The 23,114-nt window shown below is 48.2% G+C and overlaps 1 protein-coding gene across 3 annotated transcripts; it reads left to right on the forward strand.

Annotated features, from left to right (window-relative positions):
- Window positions 1-604: 604 nt before the first annotated feature.
- RAB12 (RAB12, member RAS oncogene family) lies at window positions 605-21,870 on the forward strand. 3 transcript variants are annotated; one of them, XR_015153945.1, is made up of 7 exons: window positions 1,287-1,789; window positions 12,030-12,090; window positions 12,756-12,912; window positions 16,564-16,702; window positions 18,696-18,785; window positions 19,470-19,574; window positions 20,682-21,870. XR_015153945.1 is itself a non-coding variant. In XM_086373142.1 (6 exons), the coding sequence occupies exons 1-6, from the start codon at window positions 815-817 to the stop codon at window positions 20,793-20,795; spliced, it is 528 nt and encodes a 175-aa protein (XP_086229268.1). In that variant the 5' UTR covers window positions 605-814; the 3' UTR covers window positions 20,796-21,870. The 3 variants fall into 3 exon arrangements, 2 of the variants coding, with proteins under 2 accessions (XP_086229268.1, XP_086229267.1); XM_086373142.1 differs by lacking the exons at window positions 1,287-1,789; window positions 12,756-12,912 and adding an exon at window positions 605-833; XM_086373141.1 differs by lacking the exon at window positions 12,756-12,912 and having other exon boundaries at window positions 1,300-1,789.
- The last annotated feature ends 1,244 nt before the right edge of the window (window positions 21,871-23,114 follow it).

Below are 23,114 nucleotides of genomic sequence, written 5' to 3' on the forward strand. Positions count from 1 at the left end.
AACAAACGCTGCATAGGTTGTCAGCAGGTGTTTTCCTGACAAGGCTGAATACTAAGAGGAGTCACTCTCATTCCTACAGAAGGGGAGAGAAATCTACAGCTCAGAAAGGCTCATTGACTGTTAGGTGATGGAGCCATGCTTAAAATAACAGATCTGGTCATATTTTAAACATCCTAAGTGAAAGTATGTTAGTTTGCTCAGCCTGTCAGACTCTTTGTGACCCCATGGACTGTGGCCTGTCAGGCTCCTCTGTCCATGGGATTATCGTGGCAAGAATACCGAAAAGACTTCTATTGTGATTGCTTTTGGAGAGCTAAGAATTCTCTCATACGTGTGAGCTTCCAGTTTACCCTGTGGGCAATGCTGCACTTTCACAAATCAGGTTAGTAGAGTAATACCCACATGGACTAAGCTGGTACTAAACCTAGTTCTAAATAAAGCTGAAATTTGGTGAGTTACACGATCATGCTGGGCGAATGTGCCAGCTCCTATCATGTTTAGAACCCTGTGTTCTGAGGTGCTCAAGTTCACGCTGAGGAATTTGCTAAACAGATCCCTGGCGAGGGATCAGAGCAGTGATTTTCTGAATCCTTAAATCCTTCCAAACAGAAGTGGCCAAACACACAGCCCGAGCTCAGAGTCCCTAAACTTCTGGAGTGTCAGTCTTGGAGTTCCTTACTACTGTTTGAACTCACGGGCTTCCCCAAAGGAGTAGCCTATTTATTTTATTTACGAGTTAAACGGACTGAAAACGTATGCACTTTGCATTAGGCAGAAATCAGGACTAAAAATAACTGATTTCGGCGAGTTTCCTATGGAAAATATCAGACGTGGTCAGTCTGCCTTCCAAGAGGGGTGGGTGGGTCCGGGCCTGAGCCGGGGCGGGGGTGCAGGGGACACCCCCCAAGGGGGCGGGGGTCGACGCGGGGGCCGGTCGGGGACGGTCAGTGCGAGTTTGCAGCGGTGATGTGGGGCAGGGTGGGGAGGGGGACTATCTCAGAGTGCATGCAACAGGTTTGGGGGAGACGGCTATCGCACGGGCCTAGTGTTTGTGGGCTGCGCTCAATGACAGCAGAGACAGGAGGAGGGAAGAAGGAAAAGAGGGGATGCGGATGGAGGGGAAGCAGAAGGTGAAAGTCGCAGAAAGAAAGGCAAGGGGGCCAGAAGGCAGCGGAGGCCAAGCAGGGAGCGCGAGCAGGCAGCGGGAGGCGCGCGCGGGCGGTCCTCCGACCGGCAGGGGGCGCGCGCGGGGGTCTCCGCCCCGCCCCGCCGCCCGCCCACCTGCGCCTGCGCCGTCGCGCCGCCTCGCCCGGGATGCTGCTGCCGCTGCTGCGGAGTAGCTGCTTCCCTTCCTCCTCCCCCGGCGGCGGCGGCGGCGGCGGCAGCGGTAGGGGCGGCGGCGGCGGCGGGGCGGACGCTGGGGGCCGGCCGGCGGCGCAGCTGCAGCGCGGAGCCCACGGCCCGCTGGGGCCGCTCGAGCGCGCGCTCGCCCAGCCCGGGGCCGAGCCGCGGCGCTTGGCGGAGGCCGAGGGGGCGCGGGGGCTCGGGGGGCCGCATGCGTGCATGGATCCGGGCGCCGCGCTGCACAGGCGGCCCGCGGGCGGCGGCGGGTTGGGCGCGGGCTCCCCGGCGCTGTCGGGCGGCCAGGCCCGCCGGCGCAAGCAGCCCCCCAGGCCGGCCGACTTCAAGCTGCAGGTCATCATCATCGGCTCCCGCGGCGTGGGCAAGACCAGCCTGATGGAGCGCTTCACCGACGACACTTTCTGCGAGGCCTGCAAGTCCACCGTGGGTAAGGCGGGCCGGGGGCGGCCCCGGGGGGCCCCTGCATCCCCGGACCGACGGAGCCCCCGCCCTGGCCGTCTCGAGGCCGGGGATGCACGGGGCCCGTCCGGCCGGGGACGGTGTGAGCATGTCTCCACGGGAGCACCCGCCCCCCCCCCCCCCCCGCCCAACTCATCAGGAAGAGGAGCGGGGGCAGGCGGGCAGCGTGGTGGACACGAGCTTGTGCCCTGGCTGGATGGCCGGAGTGGTCCCCTCTGGAGAATTTTGATGCCTTAGTTTTGCCTTCCTAGGAGGAGGGGCCTTTCCACTGTCCGCGCGACTTGTTTTTCTAATTTTGAACTCAATTTTATGTTGTGCTGAAATAATGGGAATTTTAAATCCCTTGTGGAGGAGAGTCTGTGGTTAATATTCGGAGTAAGACTAAGAAGTTTCGTCTTTTAACTATAAATGTGGGCAGAAGGACTTCAGCTGTGTTTTTCTGTGACTTCAAATAACCTAGGGGACCCGCAAGTGGGAAGGGCAACCCCCCTGCCCCGCCCCCCGCACTGCCAGGTGGGTGAAGGGGGCAGCCAGGTAACTACAGGAACCCCCTGGGCCTGGAAGTGGCCTGTCCTCAAAATGTAAAATTGAAACTGCAGGGAAGTTTTCTGATGGAGTCACATGTATAGGCCTTGGCTTTGAGGTCTGTCTGGGCACTGTGTAACAGTAGTTTCTCTGGAAAACCCCTTAAAAGCTGTCAAAGATAGGGGAACCGCGCAGATGAGATAGTTGTTTGAGGGGAAGATCAGTCACCTTCAGTAATGGGTAGGTGGGGGGGAGGATTCCCCTCGGGGAGGTCCAAGAAATAATACATAGTATATAAACATGAAATTCAGAACTGAAACATTCATTCCACACACCACTTGTGTGTTTAGATAGTTCCAAGGTGATACAATTTGGAGATTAATTGGCCTTGTTGTCCTGTTACAGAAGACCCCTCCATTTGAAATGGCTTATTGAAAGATTAATCTTACACTTCTCATGTTGTCATTTTGTTTGTGAGAACTTGTTTCCTTTCATACTTTTTAATAATAGACCATTTTGGATGTATTTGTGCTCTCTGTACCGTTTGTTGTTAAGATCTTGGCCTTGAAACCATGAGATTAAAGTTCAGTAGTGTAGCTTAGACCTGTTTCAAATATCCACTTTTGGATCATATAAAGTACGTGAAGTTATTCAACCATCAAAAGAGGGTTTGTGCTGTTAATTTTAGTACCTGGCATAAGTAAAATAGAACTAAAAGTAATTCAGAATTATCCATCTTTTATGGCTCAATACTTAAAAATATACAAAAATGAAGAATAACACAGTTGTACTATGTGATGTAGAGGAAACCAGCACAGGCCTTCTGGGTGGATAATAGGGTTTGGTGGATGGAGAGTGAGATGGAGGGTGAAGATGTGCTGTAAAGCAGGGCAGAGGGGAGGTGGGGAGGGGTTTCCTAAGCTGGGGCCATGTGCAGCAGCACCCCCACATCATTAGGGGACTTTGGGTGAATGCTTTAAGTCCTGGGCTGCCATGAAGCATGGAGGGTGGGCCTTCTGTATCAGCTGGAGCCATAAAGTGCCCTGGGTACGGCCCTGGCAGGGAGGCAGTTTCTTCGGGCACTTGGGAATTAGGAGGGGCCCAGGCAGTCAGTTTCTTTGTCCCCGTAACAAACAAACATAAATGCACATGTATACACGCCTCCCCACACCCCTGCCGCTGGGGTCCCTTGTGCCCTTTGACTTTATCTCACTTGTTTTTGTTTCCTCCATACAGAGCCTATAGTCCTTGGCTTGATAAGTGTTTATTTGTGGGAAGTTCAGAAAAGGATGATGACTTCTGGTCTGACCCAGACTGTGAGAACACTTTGAGAAAGTCAACTAAACCCCCTTCTATCTCTGCCTCTGAGTCGCGTTTCCCTCCCACGGATCAGATCACTTATCGAGCACCTACTGTGCGCGGGCGCTGTGGTACCCATGGGGGCCTCAGTGGTGAGGAGGACAGTCTCTGTCCAGATTGAGGGGTGGGGAAGAGGGGTCCTGGGGATGCCCAAGGGCGACTAGGGCAACGTGGAGATGTGTGCAGACCATCTGGGGAGCGCAGGGAAAGCCCCCTAGTCTGGGTGGAGTGGGGGCTGGTCAAGGCCTTCCTCCACGCTGGAATGTTGTAGAGATAAGTTCATTCCTTGAGTTCCTTAGAAAAGCAAGTGAACGTGCGGCACTGGGTGAGGTGTAGCTGACGTTGCCTCACCTGAATGCCCCCACCTGAGCAGGTGGCTCACAGGGTCCTTCTGGGCGCACTGTTGAGTCTCATCTCCACAGACTCCGCACAGATCCTGTTCCGCCGGCCTCACCCTGTTCAACTGCAGAGTCTGGAAAAGACCACCCGCCTTGTGCAGGTGCTGCTGACCCAGGAGGGTCACTCAGGTGATGCCCCCAGCCGACCTCAGACTGGAAGTAGCCCCTCCAGTGAGCATTTGATAAAGCCAGGCAGGCTCACCGGACTTTCTGTAAAGAAGCATAGCAGAAACCCTGAGGGATTTGAGATAATAAGCCTATTTTATCAAATTACAACTGAACAAAATGTTGGTTTTGTTGTTGTCGTATTACTGATCAAACCAGAAGTTGTTTTGGTTTAAAAGACACACAGAACTCACCAGGGTATGAAACTGAAAAGACTTTTAATAATTGACCTATTTAGTGAAAATTGTCCAGGTGCAATATTACTTTCAAATGGGATTTCATATTCATGGAATTGAGTTAGTCTGATGTGGCTAGCATGGTTTGTCAGATAAAGCTTTTCGAAGTTTGAGAAACAGGAGAAAAAAAAAAAACTGGTTGGCTGTAGAAATTCACAAGTCTCTAAATACCATGTCGACCTGTGTTTCTTATATAACTGTTGGAAGCTCGCTGTTAATTTTGTTTGGATCAAAATGTTTTTACCAGGCAGCACCCCTTACCCCACTCCCAGCAACTTACATTTCTAGAAAAGCACTCTAAAAAACCTAGGCTCTTGATTTTAGCTTTTCCATGAACTAGTCTGTGACTTTGGATAAGTAATTTATTTTGTCTTTGTGTGTAAACAGTTACATTCTGTTAGTGGCAGCTACAGTTTCTTGAGCACATACATTGTACTAGCAAAAATACACTCTTTCTAAACCTCACAACAATCCTGAAAGTTTCCCCATTTTATAGATGAGGAAGCAGAGTCCCAAAGGGTAGACAGCTCGCCCACAGTGGCCCAGCGGTGAGTGAGTGGTCAGGGCCAGGGCTGCAAGTGAGTTCCTTCTGTCTGTCTGTTCCTTAGCTTACTTTGGGATTTAAGTTCACTTTACTCTGAAAATATGGATGAAACTCTTTCCTGCTTATCTAATTTGGCCCCACGACAGCCCTGTGAGGGTGGAGAGTGGTGCCATCAATGGTAGCACTGAAACTGATTCTCTGTAACTGTGCCCCCATTATTTGTCACTTTCCTCTGGGAGGAAAAGGTTTAAAAGGCTCATTTCTAAATATTTAATCATTCAACTATCTGAAACTTTTAAAATATTTACTAAAATACATTTAAATACAGGAAAAGGAGGGGTAAGACCATTTGGACCAGAGTATCAGTTTCCTGAACAGTGAAGTTTCTTCCAGAATGCCAGAGGCCAACAGAGGATTGCCAATTCTTTTATTATTTTGCCACGTAAGGACATTTTTTTAACAATCCACTGTCACCAACTTTTCAAAAAACAACAAACAAAGATAACATGAGGTAGACCCCCAAAATAGGAAAGAATTTAAAATATCAGAATATCAGAATTTAAAAGTTCTTTGAACTCAGTTTGAGGTCCTCATGACCCTGTCAACGTTTTTCTCGTTTTGCAGCAATAACTTAACCTCACAGCCTGGCCCTGATGAGAGTGCTCGGTGGAGCCCTGTTTGTACTCAGTCGCGTGCCGGGGTCTCAGTTCTCTAGCCCATCCCTTCAGGCCCTGTGTTCACTGTTCCCAAGGCAGGGAAGCCTGGTGGTGCAGGTGACTGAGTCATCCGGCCCCGTAGTAGTAGAGCCAGAAACAGAACCAACGGGTCCGAGGTGCAGGTGGCTGTAAATCCCATGCAGGAGTGGCTGTCTGTGGGTTGACCTTGAACGTTAGCGGGCAGGAGGCAGGAGATCCCACCATTAGGGTCTACTCTGCTTTGCCTACACATGGTGAGTGGAACCACTGGCAAGGGAAATCGCTTGTACTTTATTCTGGAAATTTAGGTCAGAGATTTTTGTTCGAAACCCAGAATGAACATTTCATACTGGATTAAAATTCTGAGCTGTGCGTTTTGTGTTGCTCTTCTGTGATCCTGGGCAGTCTTTGAAGCAATGGCTGAGCTGCTCGACTATTTCACTTACAAGGGAATTAGGGAGAATTGTCCCGAATTCCCACTCCAAAGCCCAGACCTTCCAGCGTCAGCCCCTCCCCTGCCGGGCTGATGTAACAGGATGACTCAGGGAGACGGGAGTGAGCGAGGAGCGCCAGTTTTTATGCCAGCCTGTGCTGTGTGTTGTGCGGTTTGGCTTATTTAATGAACTCAGAGCACGCTGATAGACTTATGCAGAACGCATTTGTGGAATAAAGTAGCTGTCTTTCCCAGAAAGTGTGGAGAGTTGGCGATCAGGTTGTTGGGGCTGATAATCTATTTAAAGACCTGGCTTACGTGCATTTGGCCTTTATTTCACCATGGAGCTCCTCCTGGAGAAGAAAGGTCTGCCTCTGTAGGATGAGAGGGACCCAGAACCTTCAAGTCTGCCTCCCCTACAGCTGTGGGGGTGCAGGGACGGCCTTCAGAAGGCAGCCTGAGTTCCTTAGACTGCTGGTAGGGCCAGAGCTTTCTCCAGCCTCACGTGCCAGGAGCAGCGTTCTAATTAAGCATTTGTTTGAATCTGCAAAGAAAACATAGCTTTGTACACCATTCAGCAAGTGTTTTCTGAGGGGCGGTGTGTATTTGTGTGAGACTCCATCCCACTGGCTGTTCGTGGGGCTGGAAGCCCACCTGCCTGCCTGGCTGGTCCCTGCAGAAGGGGAGGCAAGTGGTGGAGACGCCCTGACGAAAATCGGGGCCCACGTGCTCCGTGACCTCGGCTCCCCCCGCCACCCCCCCGCCTCGCCTGTGAAGTTCGTGTGCGGCATGTCTGTTCCAGCCGGGTGCAGGGCCATCTCCTGTGTGTATGCAGGTGAGGGACGCAGATGGTCTTTGTTTGCAGAGATACAGACCGCCCAGTCTGGACTGGGGAGGCAGGTCTTGTTAGACTCAGGGCAGACGCTGATATCCTCAGGCCTGCAAGCATTGTTTAATGACATGCAATCATTTAAACTATTCTAGTAGCACCTGCTTCTGAGGCGATCCAAGTTTTACAGTTACATTACTTCGGTCCGTTGAGTTCTCATAGCTCGGCTTAAGTAGGAGAAGCCCCATGGTATTAAACTGTGGTTTGGGGCCCCTCCGGGGCAATGCGGGAGGATGGTCTGCCTTGCCTGCCCTTTGTAGGGTGCGCTGCTGGGGGAATGCGTCTGTGCTCTCCCCCAAAAGACAGTGGTCAGGTGGAAGGCTGGCCTCACGGTCAAGAGACCACTTTCTGATAGTAAATGTTCCTCCATCTGGGTGACCGTGACCTTGGCACATTTCTTAGTTTACTTTCTCACTGTCAACTCAGTGGAAATGCAGGGAAGCCTCCATCAGGGGAAAGATTACATCCAGGATGGGGTGACACTGTGAAAGATATATGTCCTTGGGAGAAAGGCCAGCCTGTGATCTCAAGATAGTTGTTATAAATCGGCAGCAACAGTTAATAATTGTCACCACTGCTTGAACTGAGACTTGACTTCAAAGTGTGAAATCCTACAGCCTCCAGAACCTGTTTTGTTGTTGGTTCTTTGCTGAGTGGCGTCCGACTCTTTTGGAACCCCATGGACTGCAGTATCTGAACTGAAGTCAACTAAAATCATACTCTCACACCAACTCCAAGTCCTTGTTGTGGGGGGCGGGGTGGTGCGGGGGGACGAATACTCAGCTCTATCCCAGGCATGGGCCACTGGTCAGTTCTGCTTTTATTAAAGTTTGTGCTGGAAGGGGATGTGAAGAAAGAAACTTCTGTTTATTTTTGCTATTTTCATTTTTATGACTAGTTCGGTTCAGTCGCTCAGTCGTGTCCGACTCTTTGTGACCCCATGAATCGCAGCACGCCAGGCCTCCCTGTCCCTCACCAACTCCCGGAGTTCACTCAGACTCACGTCCATCGAGTCGGTAATGCCATCCAGCCATCTCATCCTCTGACTTTTTATGCCTCAGCAAAAAGTAACATGGTAATGTTCTTTTGGTTATGTTTTGCCTGCCAGGGAGCCTCGAAATCTTATCAGCACTGAGGATGACACTTCTTTATTCTCTTGCTGAGATTTATGAAACATGAGTACAGCGGTGACAGGACCAGGTGAAGCTCTGTTCTTGAAGAGCTTGGTTATGGTGACCCTGGGCCACTTGCAGAAGGTTTCACACTTTTCCCTGTTTCCACATGCTTGACTTTTATAACAGCCTTTGGTTGTGAACAGTGTTAATTAATTTGAACCCAGGTTCTGCCGCTCAGCTAGCAGAAGTGATCTGACCTTGGTCTCTCCTCTGTTCTGTGAGGGTAGCACCCAGCTTGCTGGGCTTCTGAAGGAGCCCTCATGTTGCACGTCAGGCTCAGGGCATCTGATAGACACTGTTATCATTATTAAAGGGAATTAAGATCAAGAAAGACTTGAATAGTTGTGTCTATACAACAGAGGGATTACAGCCTGTGACCTGTGTCCTTCCTGATGGAAATATGTTTAAGAAGACTTAGACCCCTGTCACCCAGCAGGACGTTCCCTTAGTGGATCACTTCCAGTCTCAGTGACTGAGTGAACGGTTACTGTAATAATCCCCTGGGGGACGGGAGTGGCGTGTGTAATGGAGAGGACCTGGGCATGTGAAGACTGACCCTCCTCTAAGGATGGTCCACCAGTAACGGGTTGTAAGGGCTCCCCTGGTGGCTCAGTGGTAAAGAATCCACCTGCTGATTCAGGAGACATGGGTTCAATCCCTGGGTCAGGAAGATCCCCTTGAGGAGGAACTGGCAACCCATTCCGGTATTCTCGCCTGGGAAATCCCATGGACAGAAGAGCCTGGTGGGCTACAGTCCATGGGATTGCAAAAGAGTCAGACACAACTTAGGGACTCAACAACCGCAAGCTGGGATTGTAGGAGAAATTAAATGCTCGGGTTCCAGGGTGATGCATGTGTTCCAGGCACCCTGAATCCTGCTGCTCTGCCAGCCAGATGGGCTCACGACAGAGCACCTGTACTTCCTTCCTACGATTTAAATATGCGTGTGCTTGTTTCCTCATCAGTCCTGAGTTACCTCCAATTTCCTCCTCTTTAGTCGCCCTTTCTCCGTACACACCCAGCGTTTGATGGAGAAGAGGGGCCGGTCTCCATCAGATTTACTGGACCGCTGCCCTGTGCCAGGCAGCCTTCTTGGCTCCGGAGGCCAGAGGTGACTGTCCTGAGAAGGCACCTGTTCCTGTCACCTGGGGGAGACCAGCGGAGCCACGGGTCAGGGCTGGACGGGCAGGGCTGGAGGGAGGGGGAAGGTGAGTCGTCAGGAGGCACAGAAGGGAACCCCTGGACCTGAAAAGGCTTTTGGGCAGATGGGGAGGTTCTCCAGGAGAGGAGAGCAGAGAGGGCGTTTGACCAGGTACCTGTCGGTTTAGGTCTGGATGCCTCAGGTCTTCAGGCAGGACTGTCTCCACCACCTGACTAGTACTAGCTGCTTGCTTCCTAGGATGGTCAGGACACTGTAGGAAATGGGTTTTCAATAAGAGCTGCCACTTTTTTTGTCCCTTATCTGTTTATAAACATTGATCCTGGCCCCCCCCTGCTCAGTCAGGAGACTCTGTGCTGACTTTTCCCGAAACTAATCCCCTCCTTGAGGCGGTTGGTGACTTGCTACCTTTTATTCAGGATCATTATAATTTCTGTGACCTGCAAATGTTAACAATGGACACTAAGAGATACTTTTTACCTGATGTAAAAAAGCTTTTTAAAAACGTGTAATAGTATACTTTGATGTTAGGATTTGTTTCCAAGCCATAGGTTGGAGTAAGTTTCCAGCCATCACCAGCTAACCTAGTGGCTCTTACTATATGGTAAAAGAGATTTCGTTTAAGAGCAAGCACTGTTTTAATGAGCTGTTTCCTTTTGTGGAATTTTAGATTTAGCCACTGGATATTTTTCTCTTGTTGTTGATGTCTTTAACCTATTCAATAAAACTAAGTAGTTTGGGCTAAACACGTTCTTCATCCTGTTTGCTGTTCGTTCATCTTTGTTTAACAGTGTATTTATAATCACACGATAACATTACCACTTATTCATACTTTTGACTATTAATACCCTTTCCTTTGTCTTTATTCATTAAACTTTGTGATTACAAAATAGCTGTAGTGCAGGAATGCTAAAGTCAGGAAGTTGTTTAAGTTGGTTGAAGAAAAAAGACTTGACATGATCAGACTGAGAGCGGTTCTTAGCAGAGAAAACAGCCTAATCAAAACAAAAGTTATTTGTGCTGTTTCTAGAGATTCTTGTAGTTAACTTGAAGCAGAGCTCACAAGAGAAGTATCTGCTAGTTCTTTTCAGTAAGATGTGGCAGCCGCTGGAACAAGTCCTAACGAAAGTGGCAGCTCCCTTAAGTGAAACTAAAAAAACAGACTAGAAACAAAAGTGAACCACAAGAGTGGCCGTGGTGCAGTGTGAGTTAGATTTGTAAATCACGTGGTGAGGCCCTAGCTTTACGCTGATAGCAGGAAGAAGGGGTTTTGTCTGAGTTGTGCCTTTTCAAAATCAGAGCATAGCACATAGGTGCAGGCTGGTTTCTGTGCCTCGAAGAGTATCGTGTTAGGCTCTGCCCTTCCCTGTGATTGAATCACAAAGGATTCCGCTTGGTCTCTGCTTGAGGATGTTGGTCGTGTACAGACATGCTTCCTGTTCCAAGGCTGTCTGAGAGTCATCTGACTCGGAAAAGCAAAGCTGTTCCAGAACTGAAAGTGAAATTGGCTTCCCCAACATGTGCATGAGCTTTGAGATCAGGGCTGGGGGAGAGAGTAAGAAGCAGGTGCTGTGGCCTCTTCTCCAGCCGTGACTTGTATATTCCTGCCACGTTTCTCTGTTATGCAGACCTCAGTCCCACCCAGGCTTGTAAACACATCTTCTGGTTGCATTGATGTCTGCAGCATGTTGCTAATTATAAACGTCAGTCACACGCCTTGCCCGTCACCTCAGGAACATCATCTGACTTTGAAGAGCTATGTCGTGCCCCCTCCATCCTCCACCTCACAGCATCGGGACCCTGGATCCATAAAGCAGCCAGAAAATATTAATTGTTCCCATAGAGATTAGGTTTCCACTTCCCACGTTTAGCTGGTGTTATTTTTTTTAGCTGGTTATTTTTTTTCTTAGTTGTGAGAATTGTGTAAAAAATACTGTTTTATATTTTTTCACAAATATTGTGACATTTGTATTAAAAAAGTATTGAAGTTTTCTGTAACTGACAAATAGATAAGGAAATATCCACAGGTGAAACTTTGCTTTAAAAAATTATCTGAAGCCTTGAAGGCTGAACTAGAGATGGATGGGGATTTGTCATGGTTTGCTTGCTACTATTAAAGTAATTTAAAAAATGAAATTAATTTGTATGAGTAAAATTTTTCAAAAAGAATTCCTCTTCCATACTACTGGCAATATAATAAAGTCACTTTTGTGAATGCTAAAGAATTTATTACGATAATTTCTTAATTCAGACTATGGCTGTTTGAAATCAAGATTGAGTGCTCCACGTAAGAATTTCCCCCCAAGATAGCATGTGTATAAAGCCATTGTTTGTGTAATGATTCATTGTGATTTTTAAGTGGATTTTAAGCTGCGTCTCTAGTAGTAGTAAACTCTATTATGAATAGCAAGTGCTTCATCTCCAGTTCCGGGTAGAACCTAACATACGCTGCTCGTTGTGTGGAGAAGCACAGAGTGGTGGTCGTCTCGGGGACCTGCGGATTTCTTCTCTCTCCTTTTGGGATTCAGTGTGGTCAGTTTTTTGGTTTTTCCAACAATGGCATACAAATAGTACTGCTCTTCTGACAGATTGCCTTGTTTTTGCTTCATCTTCGTCCGTTTTATTTACAGGTGTTGACTTTAAGATCAAAACCGTAGAGCTAAGAGGAAAGAAAATTAGGCTACAGATCTGGTAAGTGGGGCCCTGCACCCAGTTATCACCGTGTGTGTTCAGCAGTCCACACGCTCGTCTAATACAATTAACCGTCGGAGCGGGTCTGTCTCTCCTGCGTCTCCTCTCCTCTGCTCTCGTTCAGGTGAAATGAACGGAGCTTCCTTCTAGAGAGCATTCAGGAAAGAGCCCCTGTAGCTCAGCCCCGCTTGCCACGGGGGTGGAGATACATGGTCGTGTTATACTTCCATGGTGACTGGCTTGGAGCCTTTAGTCCCTAGTTTGATGTCATCCGACAAACCGTCATCACTGAGACAGTCGCTCCAGTGCTCGTCTACACGTTTTCAGAGTTACTTACTCTGCAAGCGTCCAGAGAAAGGCCAGCGTGCTCCCTCCCCGGAGCTGCGCATCTTGGGCAAGGCCCCCTCGGGCGTGTCCTCGGTGGCACGCTCGTGCCCTGAGCCCCCTCTGTGCCCCATGCGGGGAGCCCAGAGCCCCCTCCCCGCACCCCAGGAGCGTGTGAGAGACTAACCCAGCCGTGTGGGGGCCACTCAGCCACCTTCCTTGGGGACCCGGGAGGAGCCCCTCTGGAGGAGGGACTGTGGGAGCCCCCGCCGCGTATCCACGTCGCCCTTGTCGCTAACACAGTCACGCCGCAGCGTCTCAGCCACTAACTCCTCTCGCAGGTCGACCTCAGCTCTGTCTGTCCGCCGTGTGTGTGTCGCTTCCATCGCGTTCATTGCTGCCGCACCGGCGGCTCCATCGTCACCTAGCGCTTCCGTGTTAGTGCCATGTCTCATCCCCACCCGCGCCCCCGTGCGGGGCGCCCGCCGGCCGTGTCAGGTAACGTCCCCATGGGTCATCGCTGACTGTTTCACCCACTTGAAGGATTGGGGGTGACGGGGGTTGTTTTTTTGTTTTGTGTTTTTGTATTTCATATCTTTGGGATGTTCCTTGATCATCTTTGGTTAGGAAGAGAACCATTTTCCCATCTCTGCTTAAAGTGTGTCTACGTGTGCGTATATAGAACTTGGTGTAAGTATAGCTAAAATAAGATGTCAACCCGAATGTAGATTCATGAATTTATATCCACATGGTGACTCAGTGGTAAAGAATCCGCCTGCCAGTGCGGGAGACATGGATTCGATCCCTGGGTTGTGGGTTTGATCCCTGGGTCAGAAAGATCCCCTGCAGAAGGAAAGAAGGAAATGGCAATCCACTCCAGTATCCTTGCCTGGGAAATCCCATGGACAAGGAGCCTGGCAGGCTATAGTCCATGGGGTCACAAAGAGTCAGACACAGTTGAATGACCTCACAGCAGCAGAAGCAGCACATATCCTGGAAATCACGCACAGAGGCTTCCAGCTGTTGTGTTGAGATAGACTTAAAGCTGAGAAACTGGCTTCCTGCCTTAAGGCAAACACATAATTAAGATGCTCTGTATGGGGGGCTTCCATAGCAGTCCAGTGGAAGTCCCCCATAAAGAGCATCCTGTGCAGGGGGTGTGGGTTTGATCCCTGGTTGGGGAGCTAAGATCCTGCATGTTGCATGGCATGCCCCCCCGCCCCTCAAAAAGATGCTCCACATGAAGGTCTCTTGTTCGGTCCAGTGCTCACTGTTGGTGAATTTGGTTTCCACTGGAGTCCCTGTGTCGACATCAAGCTTGTTTCCTTTCATTCTCTGCTTGAAGAGGTGGAACTTTCATACACTGACGTTGATTTCTGCAAATTAAGAATTGTGTCATTTCACCAGATACATTAAATACAGAAAAATGATGGTTTCTCAAAGCATGGTTGTAGTACCAAACTGGGGGGAAAGGATGGCAGGAAGTTTTCAATTTGCCCCCAAAGCAGAGAGAGACATAATAATAATATCATATTCCACCCACAATAAATGATGATTTGGCTGATGTACTGCAAATCTCTAGAAGTCAGCTCTCGGTCATTACAGTGGAAATTAAGACTCATTTAGATAAAGGTGGGAATATGAGGATTCTGCATCTTGTTGGATAGATAAAAGCCCGATCGGGGCATTGGTATTGTATTACTGTCCAGCTGTGTGAGACGTGGAGACTGGGGTGAAATTTTTGCGGTCCTGGCTCAGAGTAGGAATCTAATAAATACTTGTTGAACTGAATCGGATTCTATTTACCTTGTTCTCTGACCATCTGTGAGAGCAGATAATTCAGTGGGGAAATGATCAAAGGAGCCTTGGAGAGGCATAGCCTTGGCAACCTAGATGTTTTGGAAATGTGGATTATTCTCTTCAGTGGAGATGCTTTTCTGCCTCACACAGTCAAGAACTGGTCACAGAGAGATGGAGTTTAGGGACTGGCCTTGATGTTTCCTCGCTGGTGTCTTGAACGCTAACCGTTTGTTGTTACTGAGTCGCTTCAGTTGTGTCCGACTCTTTGCAACCCCCTGGACTATAGCCCGCCAGGCTTCTCTGTCCATGGGACTTCCCAGGTAAGAATACTGGAGTGGGCTGCCGTTTGCTTTTCCACGGAATCTTAATATCAGAAATGCCTGTTACTATCCTGATTCTGATTGTTGGGTTTTATTAAAGCCTCTCCCGGGTCTGCTGTGCGTCATGCTTGTAAGTAGTGGTGCTGTGTTCCTGCTTCCGAGGTCAGACCTCATGTTAAGTGTTCTTACCACAGCAGCCTCAAAATGATTTTCCAAAAGCTTGTATTATGTCTGATGTCTCTGTTCTTCAGCCCCTGATTTCTGAATCCTAACTGAGTGAATGTTTAGAGAAACGAATGTGAAATTGTTTTACGCTAAAAGCCACCATAAAACTGCTTATCATAAAGACTCAGGAGAGCACGTAATTCCCAAAATGCTCAGTGAAGACCTTAACCCAGTTGCTGTTCAAATTTGTGGTGCAGCTATAATGTGCTAACCACAGACTTCAGAGTAGAAAAACATGTGTTATTTATGCTTTTTAAAGAAGTAAGTGAGAGCTGTTTTATCAAATCCTAAGTTGAACAAGCCAGCACTGTGATGGGAAGAGAAACCACAGTCAGGAAAATACTTTTTTTTTAAAGTATTAATTACGCCCCTAAATGCCTAGGGTCCCGGGAATAATTTTGTTCACTGATTCCTCCTGTGAATGAAACGGTATCTGAGTCAGTTCTTTCTCACCTGATTGGAAGGTGCCTTTTAGTGTCTGCAAGTTGGTTTTATTTAATTCTGAATTCTTCAGGAATCCAATTTGGGGGCAGTCTTGAGTCAAAAAATAAAGTTTATTTTGCCTTGAATTGGCATCCACTTTCTGCATTTTGCCCACTAGCCTTTTGTTTTGCACATATAGATGGAGGGCCTGTGGTAGGCCAGGCCCCTGGGCCCTTGTGGACAAAACAGACCAGCCTAAGCCCCTGGGCCTTCCAGCCAAGAAAGAGCACAGGGGAGCCTTACATCCCCTGGGCAAAGTGGCAGCGTTGCCTTATGTGAAAATGAATTTGCCAACAGGCTTCATTGTTTGGCATGATGACACATCCCTAAGGGGAGCTAATTTGGTGGCGAGTCTAGTCTGGAACAAAGGTGTAAACTATCACACCTTTGCCAAAAGTGTGTTAGGGACACGGCCCCACAAAGTTCACCCCATCCAATGCACTTGGAAGAGGTTTCAGTGTCTCCCCCTTTTGGAAGCTTAGGCACTGTCCTGTGAGAGTCTGAGCATCTTGCAAGGAAGAACCTCGTTTTCTGTGTACCCCACTGCCCCTCGCTTTCTCCACCACAAGCCACCTGTGTCACGGGGCTCCCAGAGTGTGCTGAGAGTTACGCTTCTTCGGTAAAAGCTAAATTACAGATCAGCTTAAAAGAAATCATTTTGCTGGTCAGAAGGCCTGCTCTCTTGAGCCTCATTTGTAAATTTGTGATAGTTCTCATGCACTTCCTCAGCTTCTTAGGTGGAGAAAGTGGGTCTTGGCCAGCTTGTGTGCACTGTTAATACATGTATGTCTTCCTGTGGAAACATCAGCTTTTCCTGGAGAAGAGATAAAGCTCTAGATTTCAAGGTCACAGTTGGAGAGTAGTCAACTTGACCGTGTTTGCAAAGTTGTGGGGTCCTCTTCCTCCTTTACCTGTTTGAAGGACTAAGAAAATGACAAGACTACAGCCTTTTTCATTAGTGGGGACTGTTGGTCGTCTTCTAAGCAAAATCAGATAAGATACTCACCATTGAGGTTGGTTAATAGAGATTGCCAGGCTTAAGTTGTTTAAATTAAATATCACCCGTATATTTTGTCATTGATAACCACCAAGTTATAGGGTGTTGCCCTTTCCACTGTTACACACGGCATTTACTTACTTTTCAGAATCTTGTTGTGGGAGAAATTGGGGCTTCCTTAAGATTTTGTTTGGACGCACCTAGCTCAGAGAAGCTGCCCCCAGTAATATTGAATGTGCACAGACCTGTGGGGAGTTGCCACGGCTGGGCCAAGTCTTCCCTGTCCGCCCTGTTCGGGGACTGACTTTTGCTGCTCTTTCTCAGGGACACGGCAGGTCAGGAGAGATTCAACAGCATTACCTCAGCTTATTACAGAAGTGCCAAGGGGATCATATTAGTCTACGACATCACTAAGAAGGAGACATTCGATGATTTGCCAAAATGGATGAAGATGATCGATAAGGTAGGTGTTGGCGTTTCTCTCTCAGAGGTGGACTCTCCGCTGTGGGTGTTAATAGTGACAACAGGAAGAAGGGAAACATTCACGGAGCATGCTTTTCCGTCCCGAATGTCATTTAATCCAGATGACAGCTTTCAAAGTAGGTGCATAGTCCTGCATCGCAGGTGAGGCAGAGAAGAACTAGAGTGTCTTCAGGATCAGCCTGCACATGAGAAAGCCTGCTTGGTATTCTGGTCCCTGGGCTGTCTGACATCAGAGCCCACACACGGTCATCCCACATGGGCAGGCTGCTTCCGTGGGATCAGGTGCAGGGAGTGTCTTCAGGATCAGATTGCACATGAGAAAGCCTGCTTGGTATTCTGGTCCCTGGGCTGTCTGACATCAGAGCCCGCACACGGTCATCCCACATGGGCAGGCTGCTTCCGTGGGATCAGGTGCGGGGCCAGTTTTATTATTTCTGCAGAAAGTTCATGTGAGTGCTCGCTTTGTGTGTGTCCACAGAGTGACAGCCTCCCAGGGACTGCCTTCTCCACTGTGCCCAGGGACACGCCAAGGCCTTGGTCACCAAACTAGAGACAGCCTTCACCCCCTCATTTTGAACTAAAGATTTTATCCTTTGGATCACAGTTGACTATGTAGAATTAAACTGAGTTTATAGAACCTGTGGGTCCCCCGCTAAGAAATGAGTAGCCAAAATGCGCCTGTAGACACAGCCGTTGAGGGTGAGATGTGTGTAGACAGTGGCCACATTTGAGAGTTGTTTCCCCCTCATTTAGTAATTTGAGGTTTAGCTCCTTTGCATAACGAGCACACTTAGTATATTATAAATTTGATTTCGTTTACAGATGGTATTAAAACCATCTGTTAGATGATGGTGGAGAACGTTCCTCTGCAGGTCTTACCAAGCACATTTTCAATGTGTGTCTCTTTAAAGTGAGTTGGAGACCCCGGTTGCCAGGGTTTCAGAGATGGTCAGAACCAGGGTTGGGTCTGGACTTTGGGATGCTGGGGCCATGGGGTGTGCTCCCGAGGACCCCAGACAGGGGCGTCCTCGCTGCCAGCTCAGAACCCAGTGATGGAGCTACCGGGAGGCGGTGGCCTCCGTGTGAAGGGCACCTCAGTGGGGAACCTGCCCTCCTCCATCTGATACCCGGCTCTCACCTCTCCCTCTGTGCAGCCGTGCTCCCGTTTCTTCCCCTTAACCAACCCCTTTGGGGGCACTGTTAACTGTCACCCCGTTACTGGCAAGGAGACCGAGCTCCCTGGTTAACCTGGCCAAGGTCGCCCACTTGGGTACCCTGTGTAGAAGTCCGTCTGCCATCATGTGTGAGAATGACCCTGTTCAGGGAGTTACTTGAGACAACTTTGACCTTTTTAAAGAGAGAGAGTCTACTGTGCCTGCATGTTTTTTTAAAACTTAGAAATGCAGCTTAACTTTTCCTGATCATAAAATTAACAGTACCCTGTCAGTATAGAAACTTTAGAGAACCAAGTGAAAGCACAAAAGTGAATTGAAACAGTCTAGCTGTCACCCAGAAAACCCAGATTGTGTCTGGACTCCGTGTCGTTTCATGTCATGGTTACTTCACTAAAAATTCTATCACGGGTGGCTTCCTGTGTCACCTTCATGTTCTTCCAGGTCATATTTTCTGGTTTTTTATGGCTTCACTCTTTTATGTACCTTATTTCATTCTTCACCCACTTTGTGGGATCTTTAGATTCTTTTCAACTGAGTATAAATCTTTGCCTGTATTTTGAGTCATTCCTCAGGGTAGATTCCTAGGAGTCATGAGACCATCCGTGCTTCCTCGTGCCTGTGACCACATAAGTGCCCAGCAGGAGCCCTCTAGGTCAGAGCAGATACTCAGAGAAGGAGGGGCGAGTGGACAGAGGGGCAAGTAGATAGAGGGACGAGAGGTGTGGCCTGGGGTTGTGTCTCCCTCGGGTGTGACGTGCCCGGCTTTGAGATTCAGCTTCTCTTGTTGCGATCCCACAGTACGCTTCCGAAGACGCGGAGCTTCTCTTAGTTGGAAATAAGTTGGACTGTGAAACTGACAGAGAGATCAGCAGACAGCAGGGTGAAAAGGTGAGGAGAGTGGGCAGTGGGCAGTGGGGGGAGACACCCATGGATGCAGCGAGCACCCTGTGTGTTTGCCCTGCTAATAAATTACGGTTCAGAATTCTGAAAATGCAGTCAGTCACATCCTTCGTCTTTGTTTGCTTTGGTTCACTTCCTGCTCCTTTAAATTCATTTTTCAGATGGAGGGGAAAAGACACATGAGAATACACAGCATTGTTTACTGTCCCTCCTGACGTCTTATACAGAGAGATCTTCTCTTAGCCCATGTCATTGCGTTCATGACATTCTCCTATTCTAACTCTGCCTTCCTCAGGACATCGATGACACTCACATTTATTTTTTTGGACACATTTTTAAACGTCAGATATGCTACAGTTTAGACGCTTGTGCACGTAATTTGACTTGAGGGTCCTGGTGTCGCCTCACAGCTTGTTTTGCTGGTTTCTCATCATGTAGGAAATTGCTGCACTTTCCTGCATTAAAGTTCAAATGTAAATGAGCTTTACATCTGAGGATAAACAGGACTCTCCAGACCTTTCGCCCCAGCCCTTGTCTGAATCCCAAAGCCCGAGAGCTATTCCCCCTCCCGGTTACGGATCCTGTGCTTATACTAGGCACGTGTCGTCCCCTCCTCCCCCAGCGTGCACGCATGCACACACGCACACAACAATAATGTGTGCTTGCTCGCAGTTTGCACAGCAGATAGCCGGGATGCGGTTCTGTGAAGCGAGTGCCAAGGATAACTTCAACGTAGACGAGATCTTCCTGAAGCTTGTCGATGACATCCTGAAAAAGGTAAAAAAAAAAAAAAAGAATCCGTGTCCTGACAGCATGTTACCTGGAACCGCTTCGTCATGTCCTTTGCTGTTTGTGGTTGGGAACCTCTCATGTAGAAAGCAAACCCCAGGGATTGTCAGGCTGGAGACCTGGGGTTGCAGACCCGTGCCAAGGACTCAGCCCCCCACAGCAGCAGTCTCTCACCACATCCTCAGGGCCATGTTGCCCATCCTCGCTCAGCCTCGCACACAGGTGGAGTGGGTGTGACCATTTGTGGTTGGTTTTTAGTTGCTCAGTCTTGTCTGACTCTTTGTGACCCTATGGACTATAGCTCACAGGCTCCTCTGTCCATGGGATACTGGAGTGGGTTGCCATTTCCTTCTCCAGAGGATCTTCCAAACCCAGGGATCAAACCCGTGTCTCCTGCATTGGCAGGCGGATTCTGTACTACTGAGCCACCAGGGAAGCCCAAGGGAGACTGTGGGCTGTTTATTTGACAGTCGCTCCTCTCCTGCTCGAGTTTTTCCACAAGGACCCTGTTAGGTGCAGACACTGAGGGTCTTGCCTCCCATCGAGGCTCTTGTGTCTGGTGGGGCCTTTCGTGGCGCCAGACCAGGAAGATGACCTCATTGGACAGCAGCACATTGTTCAAGCATCTTTGGGCTTATATCCAGAGATTCCTTAGATCTTTAAGTGTTTTTATATTATTATTACACATAATCGCCTCGATGCAATGTAATTCAGAAGCGTTTAGTACAATGGCTGTCTGTATAGCTGCCAAGAGAAGGTACTTCTTCCTTTAGTAATGATATGCTCCCTGAGAACACAGAACCGTTTTTTCATTTTTTTGATACTTTTAAGTTTCCATCACACTGGGCTGTGAAAGGAAATGTCGATGAGGTCTGTCTGCTCTCTTTGCTGAAGGGTGCGAGATGGGCTGCACAGCCTTTGTGTATTGGTTGAAGCTCCCTGAACCTGGTTCTAAGGTGTTGGCTGAATGGCTAACTGAACTCTGATGATTCGAGTTTCCTATAAAAAAACACTTTGGTCTTCTGTAACTGTATAGTCTGCAGAGTCTTTACATTGTTGAGTTACAATGCGTTTGTCTTTTCCTTTATCCCCAAGATGCCCCTGGACATGCTCAGGAACGAGCTGTCCAACAGCATCCTCTCGTTACAACCCGAGCCCGAGATCCCCCCAGAGCTGCCCCCGCCCAGACCACACGTGCGATGCTGTTGACTCGCCGCTTTGGAGGCGAAGTTGGCGCGATTCCTGGACGGGGGAAGGTCGCATTCTGCACTACAATCATTTGACAGTTTCCTCTCGCACTTTGTAATCCACGTCAGAGCTATACACTAACTTGTAAATATGCAGATATGCAGTCCTGGGTAAGTTTGGGTTATAAATGCCATATTTCCCTCCAAATTACTATATTTCATTCATCATCCCAATACCTAGTGTGTGTACACTGGGGAACGTCGTACTTCTGATACGAAGAACAGGAGAAATGAGAGTTCCAGTGTTTCTGGAAACACATAATATAGTTGTCCTTGTTAACTATGTTATGAGGATGGGGATACTCTGATAAGAAGAAAGAACGTGGTGCTTTGCTTACTGTTTTAAAGAAAATTTGTAAAACTAAAGACTTTGGGGGAAGAAAAGCGACCTTGAATGCTTTTTCTTTATTTACATTTCTCCCAGCTGTAGCATCTTTGAAGTATTGGAGTGTTTCCCACAAAGCAAGCTCCATGCTTGCTTAAAGGTCTTGAAGGTTATTTATTCACATTAATGGTAGAACATGACTAGTTAGAATGTGGGACTTGACTTGGTCCTGAGGCCTGGGAATCCCTTTGGTTTCCTGATGAATGCACTCTGTGCTTTTAAGAACTACAAAGATTCAATAAAAGAAATGTTTTTGAAACTATAGAAGATTTTAAAAGAACGCTGCTGTCCTACACAAATCCTGTTTAAAGGAATTTTAAAGAGATGCATTTTACTATATCAAAGAACCTACACGTATTTGCCTAAACATTCTATATACCTTTGTAATGATAAAACCTCCCCCCTTGACGGTGAAGCTTATTCCTATTAAGCCTAGACTGTGTTCTTTTTTTTTTTTCCTGGTCTGATGATGAATTTGTGAACTCTTATCTTTGGTATATCTTTTATTAAACTGCACTGTTTGTTTAGTCAAGGTAAATAAGTCATTATGTATTTGAATAACTTGGCGTGTCTTGAGTGTTGTGATATGAGAAGCATTGTGGTCCTTCTACACTAATGAAGTGCAAATAAAATTTTGTATTTATGAATGACAGTTGAGTTGCTACACTTACTCGTGCAACCGTAAATTACGTATCTGATGATATTCTTCCAGAACTCCACATCTTAATCTTTTGAGTGTTTTTGATAAGGAAAATGTAGCCTCCTTCACCATGGAAAACATTTCGATACTTTCTCAAAAGATTTAGGCATAGACCCAGCAATTTCCAGTCCTGAGTGTACACCTCTAAAAGTTGAAAGTTGGGGCACAAACAGATGCTGTACACTAATGTTCACAACTTTATTCACAGTAGCCAAAACGAAGCATCCCAAGTGTCCATTGGCAGGGGAATGGACAGCATGGATGAACCTTGAGGACATCATGCTGAGTGAGATAAGCCAGGCACAGAAGGGCAGACCCTGTACAGTGTCACTCACGGAGGGGTCTTGAACAGTCAAGACCAGAGATGCAGCCTGGTGGGACGAGGGGGCCGGTGTTTACCTGGACAGAATTTGCCTTTGGAAGATGAAAATGTCATGAGGGATGGCCGTAATGGTTGTACACCCTCGTGCATGTGCTTAGTGTCACTGGGCTGCACACTTTACATGATGAAATACGTGTGTGTTTGCAGACAGCATCATCATGAAAATGTTCTTTGTAACGTCTGTGCCCTTTACCATCAGACAACTAGGCATGGAGCGTGTCGATTACTCACCTGCTGTCTCACTCCACGTCACCTTCCAGTGCTCTGGCCCTCCTCTGGAGGACACCCGCCCTTCCCCTTAGACCTGCTACCTGGAGGGCTGGGAGGAAGGGCATGGGACCTGCATTCCTACTCCTCTTGGGCCCCTGCGGTGACCTCGGACTAGCCGCTGCAGCTCCTCGAGGACCCTCAGCTCAGCCTCACCGCAGGCACCAGTGGTTACTCCGCTCCCTGCAAGTCTTCTGTTTCTCCTTCCTGGATCCGTGAAGTGCTGGGTCAAATCGGTAGGTGGTTTTGTTTAACTAACGGTTTAAAGTTTTGAATATGAAACTGACAGGTGGCACTTCCTGATGGTCCAGTGGTTAAGACTCCCCACTTCATCACAGGGTTCAATCCCTGGTCAGGAACTCAGATCCCACATGCCAAGCAGCTCGGCCAAAGATTAAAAAAAAAAAAACTCAGAGGCGTGCCTATTAGTTGAGCATGCAACGAAACAAGAGATTCATCTTGCTTGCCTCAAGCTGTAAAACCACCTAAAGTTAGTTGTTTTTTCCTCTACAAGTGACCTGCATTAGCAGGGAGAGAGAAAGTACTT

Source organism: Bos grunniens, chromosome 24 (assembly GCF_055505025.1).
Source record: "Bos grunniens cultivar Pamir isolate PY7600 chromosome 24, Bosgru_T2T1.0, whole genome shotgun sequence".
NCBI classification, from domain to species: domain Eukaryota; kingdom Metazoa; phylum Chordata; class Mammalia; order Artiodactyla; family Bovidae; genus Bos; species Bos grunniens.